This window comes from Dipodomys merriami, unplaced genomic scaffold, assembly GCF_024711535.1.
Source record: "Dipodomys merriami isolate MVZ:Mamm:240054 unplaced genomic scaffold, mDipMer1.0.p SCAF_31, whole genome shotgun sequence".
In the NCBI taxonomy this organism is placed as follows: domain Eukaryota; kingdom Metazoa; phylum Chordata; class Mammalia; order Rodentia; family Heteromyidae; genus Dipodomys; species Dipodomys merriami.
Genome location: NW_027204604.1, coordinates 13,987,041 through 13,998,761, shown reverse-complemented (window position 1 = coordinate 13,998,761; position 11,721 = coordinate 13,987,041). Strand labels below are relative to the sequence as shown.

The window sequence follows — 11,721 nt, the reverse complement described above, 5'->3', positions numbered from 1 at the left end:
TGGGAGCCTCTGGGCACTGCCTCCCCCCATGCCTTCCAGCCCCTGTGGCCCTTCAGCCTGATGCCAATGGTCATACCAGAAGTAAGACAGAATCTGGTCCATTCCTGGCCTGCTACACTGAGGGCAGCTAGGATCCAGGGTTGTGAAGGAGTTACCATGGAGTTTCTATGGGACTTCCTATTAAATTGGGATTCTTGTAAAATGACTTCCTGGCAGGGGGGGGGGGGTTCCTGGGGTGTCCAGGACAAGGCAGAGTATTGAACAAATGGTGGCTTCCTGATATAAGTTTCTCTTGGGAACTGAGAAAGACAAGTTCCCTACATTCACACGGATGCCTATAGAGGTGGGCTGGGGGCCTTACACGTTTCCAAGAGCAGCTGAACACGCAGGAGAAGGGGAGCCTGAGACACTGGCCTTTAGAGCCAAGGCCTAAAGCTGTCACACAGCGAGGCACCAGGTACAAAGGGTCAAAGGAGGGGTGCTGAATCTGACTTAGGGGTCATCTGCAGAGATAACAGAATCAAAAGTGGCAAAAAAGAAGGGGGGTCTTGCTACCCCCTTTATTATGGCTTTCCAATGGCTTCTTGTCACTCTTAGACTTACAGTCAGAAAGTTCACATGATGCTACAGAAGCTATTGTAACCCGCATGGCAAGCGAGCTTTTGAAAAGTGGCTGTTTTGCCATTAGAAAGGACAAAATAATGGCATCTGCAGGGAAATGGATGGAGCTAGAAGAAATCATGTTGAGCGAGGTAAGCAAAGAGCAAAGAAACAAATGGCACATGGTCTCCCTGATAAGTGGATGTTAAATCCAAAATGTAAGGTGATGCGACAAAATTAACAAGACTTAAGAAACAAAGGACTTCACTCATCTGGTCCAATCACTACTAAATAACCCCATGCTGCTGATCACATATATGATATATATGTGCACATCGGATGGAAACCAGGAAGACGACACAGAACTAGAGGGAATCAGGGAAAAACATACAACAGCGGGACACATCAGCTGCACTGGACATTGACCAAAATGAACTAAGCAACTCAATGGCAGTGATGGGAGGGAGGGAACAAGTGGGAAAGAGGGAACAGCTGATGCTATGCGAAACAAAAGAAATGTACATATCACCCAATGTGGAAGAAATAACTGTATTGCAAAGCTCATAGAACTCATAACTGGTATAGACCATGATAGACCATTTGCCCCATGAAAGTTAGAATGTGTTTGTGACTTTAACTAAGCATCACTATCCCACAATACTGTGAAATTTTGGGAAATTATGTAACCATTTATTCACAATAAAGAATTTGAAAAAAAGAAAAAGAAAAGTGGCTGTTTTGTCTAGGAACTGTGTGTGTCATCTTGGCTGATTTTAAACAGCGCTGCAGACAGAACATTTCCAGGATGACAGACAGTTACTCGGGGCAGTGCTGCCGGACTGCCCCTTATGTGCCTACTTGTCACTGGTCTGGGTGCCAAGGACAGGCCAGGCTCACGGCCTTTTCACCCTCGCTGTTTCAGGCCTTGGCCTGCTGCTGTCACGCTCTCTGCCACCACAGCTGCAAGCATCCCTCTCAGTGGATGTCTCCATGGCGCCTAATATCATTTGGAGTCATTTTGCTAGCTCATTTGCAAGTGTACCCTTTGTCCAACCCTCTAGAAATGTAAACCACGGGAGAGCAAGAGGTGGTGTTCTTCATCTTACCATCTCCTGGGGCTGGTGTGGTACCTGGTCCCCGTGGGGTACTTATGTACTGAAGTGGCTGACCCAGCATGCTCTACACAAGAATAGTATTCATGCAAAGGCAGGGGCAGGCATCAGCGTGAGGTGAGTGAGTTGAAGGCTAGGAGAGAAATAGAATGAAAAGGGGAAACACACAATGGTCATGTAGAGATTGGGGATAGGGGGCATGAGTTCATCAGGGGCATCATGAGCCCTTAGGCAGCCACTGAAGATCCTGGTGCCCATCAGAGGAGTTCAGCTAGAAAGGGCTTAATGATAGAGAGCTGGCCCCATGGCTGCCCTGCAGGGAGTTTAAATACCTGGAACCAAGGGCAGGTTCAGAGAGATGGGCAGAATAAGGAAAATAGGAATAGAGGTAAAGAAATGGCAGAGCACTGGCAGCTCATGCCTGTCATCCTAGCTACTCAGGAGGCTGGAGTCTGAGGATTGCAGTTCAAAGCCAGCCCGGGCAGGAAAGTCTGTGAGAGTCTTATTAACCACCAAAAAGCTGGAAATGGCACTGTGGCTCAAGTGATAGAACACTAGCCTTGAGGGGTAAAAAAATAGTTCAAGGACAAGGCCTAGGCCCTGAGTTCAAGCCCTAAGAGTGGCACAGAGGAGAAGGATAAAGAAGGGGAGGGGTGCTTTAATGGGGCAAGTATAAGGGTGGTTCTTCTTCCAGCTCTCTGCTAGTTTGAAACCATACACCTGAACCCCACACCAGTCCTTCCGGGCTAGGCACACCTCTTCCTCCCTCTCTTGGCCCCACATGTGTGGGTTGATTGCCTCTCCCCTTCTTTTCCTAGCTCAAAGGTCAGGCCTTTCCAACTTAGCCATTCTCAGTGTGTCTCCTCAACTAAAAAAATCAAAACAAAACAAAAACCTCTTGCCATGGTTCTTGGGAGGATTAGATAAATGAACGTATGCAAAGCAGACTTGCTGCTGGGGCCCAGCAATGGCTGGCAGGTGGCTTCGCCCGCCCTGTGGCCTCTTTCAGAGTCCTCACTGCTTTGATGCAGAGGGTAGAGTTGGAGGACAAAGACTGATTCGAGATTCTCTTGCTCTACAAACCCCATGAACAACATCAGACATACAGGATTGGAGCTAGAATGGATATTCGTTCCCAACAAATGTATCAAGTCACCCTAGAGAGTTGGTATAAGGGACAAAGGCATCATAGCCACTGAAGAGATATCATGAAACAAGTCAGTGGCACAGCTGGCTTCCAGTTGGAAGCCAGCCTCACTAGCCAGCTAGCCTGACTTCCGCGGAAGGGTTTTGAATTCACTTCCACTGAGGGCTCAGGCTCTCGATCCAGAAAGCCTGCCTTTGGTCTTGTCTCTGCCAATTACCAGCTGGGTCACTTTGCTGAGCCTCTTGTTTTTCATCTGTAAAAGAAGATAGATAGAGCTAGTACCCACCTCATAGGTCATGATAAGGATTTAAAACATTATAAGGATGACATGCTCCATAGAAAGAGCTCAACATCATGCCCAATTTGTAAGCATAGAACTTTGTAGGCACATTGCCAATGCTGCTCATAGTGATCAGTAGAATCACAAAACAATACCAATGCAAAAGGAATAGACAAGCGACTAGAAAACTGAACTTCATACCTGGAAACACTTTTAAAGATAATCTGTTTAGACTTTTTTAAAAAATAAGAATATGGGCTGCTTCTATTATCTCCTTCAGGGCTCTTCCAAATCCTAGAAGGTAACAAAATTATCATTATCTAAAGATGCAATTAAGGTTTCTTGTGGCTGTATATTAGGTTTCAGATAGGCCAAATGCATGATACAATAGGGTTGTGTTTTTATATGCTGTCATGTTTACTTTATAGTACACTTAGGCTCTTATATAACCAGTGTACACTGTACTTTAATGCTCATTTTATAGGACTTTTATAAGAGGTTGGATCATGTGCTAGAATGAACACTGGACCAGGAGTGAACACAACTGGCTAGGATAGAGGCCACACTGTCCACGACACTGTGGGCAAGCTACTCCTTCTTGTGAGTGGCGTGTAGAGCCGGGCTCTGGCAGTCCATGGCTGGAAGCCATGACGATATCAAATGATGGCAAAGGATGTGCGCCGTGGGACTTCTGCCTCTAACTGTGACATGGTTTCGGTTGCATCTCTGAGTTACTTGTCACCAAGTTCTCAGGAGCACAACTCCCAAGGGTTGAAGGGTTTCCAGAGGAAACTATGCCTTGCTTTAGAATAATCTGCTGGGCAGGTGTCTCCCAGCGAGGTCTTTTGGGGAGAGCTGGGTTCCCACCTCTTAGGAAATGGGAGAGTGACCATTCTGTGATGCCTGAGATGGCCGGTCCTTCAGTCTTCCTGATCCTCCCGTAGTACACAGTTTCCCCTCACCACAGTTTTGTCGTTATTCTTGCCTCTCTGGGTCAGAAAGGCAAGGTAAAAGGGACAGCCACAACTGACAGCAAAATGACAGCTGAGACAACATCACACCACCATGAGAGCCCCAAACCTAAGCTGATGGACCAGACCCAGAAGCCCAGTCATCAAGAGGCAAGGTTAGACATGATGCCTTTTAAAAAGACCCCCTCCCCCCAAAAGAACTTGAGGTACTGGGATTTGAACTCAACACCAGGCTGGTGCTCTATTACTTGAGCCATGCCATCAGATCTGGTTTTTGCTGATTTTTGTTGTTGTTGAACTAGACTCTCTCAAACTTTTGTTTTCTGCCTGGACTGGACTTGAACTGAAATCCTTTGGCTGTCCGCCTCTAGAGTAGCAAGGATTACAGGTGTGAGCCACCAGCCTGTGGCTTCTCTTAAATACTTTTTAAAACACTCACTGAATTCATTGGCATGGGCTTCCTCATGCATGAAGCATACTGCTGGGTCCCCATGGGTGTGAGTGTGTCCAGGAGTAGGAAGACAGCCCTGAAACAACAAATTTGGGGAGGAATCATTTTAGGATATGAGAGCTTCTGGATTTTCAGTAAGGCTCTGGGCAGGATTTAATTTACTAGCTAACTAGCTAACATCAACCATTCAAAAACACGAAGTTGCTTACTCTGCCAACCAGGCCTTGCTTTAAGGGCTGTGTATGGAGTTCCAGAGATCCACTGATCTTATAGAGGAGAAAATCCAGGAAGTGCTACTTTGTGCTTTTGTATTTCCAATCTGGTCCCCATTGCAGTCTGCCTTGAAGTGGAATGGTAGGCCCCTGGGCAGACAGAGGCTGTGCTACTGCCACCGCCCCCCCTGCCCCCCCCCCCGACTCTCAGGGCTGGCACCTGGCTTTGGGGGAGGGGGCTGAGCCAGAACGATCCAGGGGGGGACAGGACAGAGGGCGGCTCCCGGGGAGACGCTGGAAGAGAGGGAGCAAAAGCCCGAAGGGACAGGCAGCCCTGCCCTCCCCCCTCCTCCTCCCTCTCTTCCCCCCCCCCCCCCCCAGCACTCGGCCTCCCCGCCGCTGCGGTGCCCTGCAGCTCCGCGTCTGAGCGGCGGCGCGCAGCCCGGCCCGGCCGGCCGAGTGGGTGGTGCAGGGCAGGGGTGGTATATCCTGTCTGACGGAGGGCGGGCCCGGCCAGTACCTGGAGAGGGACGAGCCGGGGTGGAGGCGCCGGGAGCAGCTGCCGAGCCCTCGACGAGGACCCCTCACTCTATGGCCATAGGGCGCCGCTGAGAGTGGGAAGACGCGCTCCCCGCCGCCGCCGCCGCCGGCCGCACCGACCCTGCCCGCCGCCACCTGCTGCAATCCCGGCCCCCGCGCGCGCCTGCTCCCCGCCACCATGAACCACGCGCCGCTCAAGACCGCCCTGGCGTACGAATGTTTCCAGGACCAGGACAACTCCACCCTGGCGCTGCCGTCCGATCAGAAGATGAAGACGGGCACGTCGGGCCGGCAGCGCGTGCAGGAGCAAGTGATGATGACCGTCAAGCGCCATAAGTCCAAGTCTTCCCAGTCATCCACCCTGAGCCACTCCAACCGAGGTACAGGTCCGCGGTGCGCGTGCGTCCGTGCGCCCCGGCCCAGCGCGCCCTGGCCGGGCGCGGGGCACCGGGCGCCGGGCACACGAGGGGGTGCTGGGGCGTCTGCGCCCCCCCCACACGGGTATGTCCCAGCCGCTAAGCTCTAGGGCCACAGGGTGGACCCATGAGCCGGGCCGCGGAGCTCACTGCGGGGACACAGCCACGAGCATCTCCGGCCAAGGGCTGACATCTCCCTTGAGTCGTTCCCAAAGCCCTTGGACGGCGTTCTTGTCCCTGTCCTGCTCGGGGTACCTGTCCCTCAGTCTGTGTCCTTCCAAAGCCCCAGTGGTGGTCAAGGGTCATGTGCCACCTCCCCACGTCCATCCTTCTGTTCCTTTGGCCATCTCATGAGCCTTCACCTGTGCCCCAGTGCCCTGGCCAGGCGCTGCCCAGTCCTGGTGGGGTTTGTGCGTGGGGCGGGGCAGTGGGCTCAGGAGAGGTGAGGGGGGATCACATGAGTGGACACAAGTCCGGGGACTCCGGGCCAATTTTGAGGGAGTCTGACACAAGGAAGCCGCATATCTGAGCAGAGTGCCATCCTGTGGCTAGGGTGACCCTGGACCACAGGGTTGGAGGGGGTCAGGGAAGGCCCTCTTTCCCCAAGAGGGAATGTAGAAACCCCTTCTCCCATTGGATCGTCCAGCTTCGGTGGAAAGGCTGTGCTTTGAAGAGCAAGGGGAATGAGTGTGGTGGGGTGGGAGACCTCAGCTGATTCCTCTTTCGCATAGTCCCGCAGGTTCCAGGCCTATCGCCCATACCAGCCTCTGGGAGTGACAAGGGCCTGGACTTGGGGAGGGTAGATGAAAGCTCAGGACCTCTGGAGTTAGAGACAGAGGGGGAGGTCCCTGGCAAGGGCATCAAGGTAGAATTTCTCCAACAAATACTTTAATACAAAGGACTCTGTAAAAATCAAACAATTTGAATTAGCAAATCTTCCATTTCCTTCTGTCCTTCCTTCCTACCTTCCTTCCCTCCCTCCCTCCTTTCCTTCCTTCCTTCCTTCCTTCCTTCCTTCCTTCCTTCCTTCCTTCCTTCCTTCCTTTCTTTCTTTCTTTTCTTTCTTTCTTTTCCTTCCTTCCTTCCTTCCTTCCTTTCTCTCTCTCTCTTTCTTTCTTTCTTTCTTTCTTTCTTTCTTTCTTTCTTTCTTTCTTTCCTTCCTTCCTTCCTTCCTCTCTCTCTCTCTCTTTCTTTCTTTCTTTCCTGTTTACCAAAATACCTATTAGTCCAGCCTAAGCAAAACTTTGTTACTAAGTTAGGCCCCCTACAGACAGTGAAGGGCAGGAGGAGACCAAGAAGATGGACCCCGGGGGCAGCCCCCACCTGCTCACATATGCCCCCCCCTTATTCCCCCATGCCGGCCTCTGTCATCCCACTGCCTCTGGTCCTGAGAAGCACCTGGGTAAAACTGAGGATGAGAAAATGGCTGGCGGAGGGCTTCCCCGCTCCATACTAAAAGCCACAGCTGCTGTGAGTGCCCTTTGGCCTTGCCTGGGCTCTGGCTCCTCTCCGGCGAGGTTTCTTTTCCCTTGCCCCACCTGCCTTTCCTTTGGTGCCCACTTTGCTACTTATAGGCATATACTTTTGAAAGTAGGCTTGGGAAAACACAGTGCCCTCTGTACTAGCCATATCCCCAGGAACAGCTCAGGGCCAGCCGCTCTCTTCTACCTGACACCCACCTGTCCCCTTCCTGCCCTCTCATGCCACCAGCCTCAGCTCCTGACTCACAGCACCAGAAAAATCTCGGTCTTGCTTTGGGCACCCAAACATCTCTTCCTCTCTCCACCAATGGGAATGCTGGGTGGAAGCCCATCTTGTGGAGTGCTTTTTATGGTCTGTCTTGGTGGGTAGCATCCATTCTGAGGTCCACCAGCGGTGTCAGTCAGGTATGGGTTGTCCCTGATGCCAAGCTGTCCAGAAACCGACCCTGTAGGTGTGTCTGCTCTACCCTCAGCCTCTGGGGAGGTTCCCAAAGGGGGCCAGTTTGCCCAGCGGCATCCTAGCTGGAAAAGGCGGTTGGGTCACCCTGAAGCTGGTGTTTCTGGTTTATCTGGCTTTGTTTTTGTCAGATTTCTCTGTCCTCCCCATTAGAAACAGCCAAGCATTCTCTAGTTGTTCCTTGGGAACTCAGTTCTCTCTTTCTCCTGTTGGTTTCCCTGCGTTTCCATCCTGGAAGGACAAGGAGGCAGCTAAGAAAGACCCTTGTCCCCTGTGACTCAATCGCTCCTTGAGTCTTCTCTAAGAGTGAAGAGTTGGTTTTTCTGGGGTCTTTAGTCTTCTAGGGGCTCCTGTCCAGAGCCTACCTATTTAAGAGTCCTCATTCTAAGGCCAGGTGCCTGGCAGCTGGGGCACTGCCCCTTGTACTCTATGGTGCACTGCCAGGGATTCATTACCCATGGTCTTGACAGTGGAACTTGCTTTTCTGCAGACTCCTGGCTGGTTTCTTTTCATCTCCTTTATGATTATTTTCTGTGCCAGTCCTGGGGCTTGAGCTCAGGGACTGAGCACTGTCCCTGAGCTTTTTTGCTGAAGGCTAGCATTCTACCACTCAAGCTCTACTTCAAGCTTTTGTGTATATGTGTATGGCCAATTGGAGATAAGAGTCATATGGACTTTCCTGCTGTGGCTGGCTTTGAATCGTGATGCTCAGATCTCAGTCTCCTGATATGCTAGGATTATGGAAGTGAGCCACTGGTGCTGGGCTTAGGTTCTTTGAGGCATCGGTAAGGGGTGATTGAGTAACTGGGGGCTGAAGAAGGACTCCTTTAGAAGAAATGTGCCACCAAATGCCCCTCACTACTTGTTTTCTCCATAAAACACGGTAGACTAAATACCTCACCCTGGTTACTAAAGACCCCTCTGGAGGCTGCCCTGTACCTGCTACCCATTTGCAGGGTCTCTCTCCTGACTTTCCAGGGCATCCTGAGTGTGTCAGGGTGTCAGATGCTTTTTGTCCCAGATTGTGTAGGAAATAAGAGGAACCATGGGGGGGGGTAGCCAACATCAACAAAGCATCTTCACTAGAGAAGCTTGATCTGCTGAGGGTGGGAGGGGGCGTCCAGGGGTTGATAATGAACGAGCTGCCTCTGCAGGGCTGGTGCCCAGCTCATCCAGACCAGAAGGAAACGCATCCACCTTCCCCACTTGTAAACACACCTGGACTCTCTTCCTACAGCTTAGCTATGTTTCACTTGACCCAAACCCAAGCACACGCCAGCCACACAGCTAGGCTACATGAAGAGTTTGTTTGTTTGTTTGTTTAGCACTTCTTCCAGAGAAATTTAGCCCTATTAGCCCTACCAGCACTGTTTGATTTGCTTTGTGAGGTTGGCTTAAACATTTTTTTTTTTTGCTGGTACCTGCTCTTGAACTCAGGACTTGGGTACTATCGCTTAGCTTTTTGGCTCAAGGCTGACACTCTATCACTTGAGCTACAGCACCACTTCCAGCTTTTCAGTGGTTGATGGGAGATAAAAGTCTTTCAGATTTGTCTGCCTGAGCAGGTTTTGAATGGCAATTCTCAGATCTCAGCCTTCTGAGTAGCTAAGATGACAGGCGTGAGCCATTAGTACCGGTTCATCTACAGTTTTAATTTTTTTATTTTTTGCCAGTCTTGGGACTTGAACTCAGGGCTTGGGCACTGGTCCCTGATCTCCTTTGGCTCAAAGCTAGCACTCTACCACTCGAGCCACAGCACCACTTCTGGCTTTTTCTGTTCATGTGGTACTGAGGAATCAGACCCAAGGCTTCGTGCATGCTAGGCAAGCGCTCTACCACTGAGCCACCTTCCCATCCCTATAGTTTTTCATTTCAGCCTCAGGTTGAAGTTCTCCTCCCCACTTCCTCCTTTGCACAAGTATCCTTCCCCCATGTAAAACGCAGAGCCTTTGTTTCCCTCCAGTCAGGGATCTAGAGTATGGCTGGGGGGGGCAGTCCACACTGGCCTCAGAGGGGTCCCTGGCTTGGCCTTTCATGGTCCCTGAGGCTTTTCAGGCTCCTAGGGGGCAGCCCTGTGCCAGCTTCATAATGAGCACTGTAAAGGAGCATGCCCTGGCAGCCCCATTCCCCCTTTGGTGGCTTTTGCTTTGTGTTTGGCCGTGTCTCCGTGTCTCCACATGCATCTCTGGCTGAGCAAGGTTTTACTCATTTGATTCCCCAAAAGGTTGCCCTTTCCTGACCATAGGCTGTGGACAGACTTCACTCTCAGGACCTAGCTGAGATGAGAGATAATAAAAAATATTTGTGCTTTAGCTTGTTCCAGTGGAAAAGCATACTCATTAAAGTTCAAATGAACTAATTCTTGTTTGTTTACCATGTAATCTTGGCTCGAAGCTGGGGTTTTAGCCAGAATATCTGTTGGCCTGTTACAACACATGCAAAAATGCCAAGGACTCCGGGTGTCTAGCTGCAAGGGCTGTTCGTTCTCCTGGATCTGGTACTTTGTGAAGCCCATTGGCAGAGTTTAAAAAAATATATAAATTCCTTCCTTCCACACCAAATAGTATGTGCCAAAATGACAGTTGCTTCAGGTTTAAAATCCTAACATGTAGCTGGGAGCTGGTGGCTCCCTTCTGTAATCCTCGCTAGTCAGGAAGCTGAGATCTGAGGATCATGGTTCAAAGCCAGCCTGGGAAGAAAAATCTGTGAGATTTATCACAATAAACTACTCAGAAAAAGCCAGAGGTGGTACCATAGCCCAAGTGGTAGAATGCTAGCTTTGAGCAAAAAGAAGCTCAGGGATAGTGCCCAAGCCCTGAGTTCAAGCCCTGGAACCAGCACACACACACACACACACACACACACACACACACACACACACACACACACACACACACACACACACACACACACACACACACACACACAAAATCCTGATATGTGCTTCTGTGATGTAATGTAGCTTCTAGAAGGTATATGGATGTTTGAACCCCCAAAAATGAAAGGATATTTAGCCATCCTCACTTGTGCCAGCTTCATAGTGAGCACTGTAAAGGCATGTACCATACCCACACCCACACATGTACACACACACACATTTAGACACACAGAGACATACAACGTGTATGCACATGCGTGCATGCACATGTACATATTTACATGGTGATGCATGTACACATGTACCTAGACACCTGTGGCCATATACACCCATGTCTGTATACTCACCTATACACATATATACCTGTGCTCAATACACATGCACATGTACATCTGTGTACATGCACATGCATCCCACACGTGTGCCACACCTTTGCCACACACATCTACAAAGATATGCATGTGTGCACACGAACACACACTGCGCCACGTCACTTGTGCTGCGCCAGTGGCCCGGGCTGGCTTCTACTGCTGACGGCTCTGCGTTCTTGGGCAAGTCCTCGCCTCTCTCTGGGTGTCTAGAGCTGTCAGAAGTTGGTTAGAGCATGCAAAAGGGCTTTGTGAGGGCAACACTATTTGGAAATAGGTTTTATAACTCCTTCTCTCATTGAACTTTACCCAAATCATCTGCCCGAATCTCCTGAAAAGAGATTTCTCCCCTCAAGGCATACCACTCAGCGAATCTCTCTTAAACATCTTCACATGCAGAAATAAACTTCTAATCCACTAGTCTCAAATGTGGCTACACTAGGATCACCTGGGAATGGCTTTTATTTTATTTTGTTTTGGGGTGGTCTTGGGGTTTGAACTTGGGGGTCTCACACATGCTCAGCTGGCACTCTACTTCTTGAACCTCACCTCTAGACCTGTCTTTTTGATCATTTTAGAGATGGGGTCTATCTGACTTTTCTGTTTGGTCTAACTTGGAACCACCATCCTCCAGATCTCAGCCTCCCTGGATAGCTAGGATACAGGTGTAAACCATCCACATTTGGCTCACCTAGGATTTTTTTAATGCAAATGTCTAGGCTCAGTTCTCAGAGATTCTCAGTATGGAGAATGTCATGGGCAGTGGGACTTTAAAACTCCAGACAATTCTGCTGTGCAGTAAAGTACA

General features: G+C 50.2%; 1 protein-coding gene across 1 annotated transcript in view; it reads left to right on the top strand.

Moving 5' to 3' along the window:
• The first annotated feature begins 5,287 nt into the window (after positions 1 to 5,287).
• The window catches only part of Pkp1 (plakophilin 1), a 46,036-nt gene continuing 39,602 nt past the window's right edge, over positions 5,288 to 11,721 (top strand). The window contains exon 1 of the mRNA XM_070041850.1: positions 5,288 to 5,693. Coding sequence (XP_069897951.1) covers positions 5,492 to 5,693 — 202 coding nt within the window. The 5' untranslated portion in view covers positions 5,288 to 5,491. The remainder of the gene's footprint in view (positions 5,694 to 11,721) is intronic.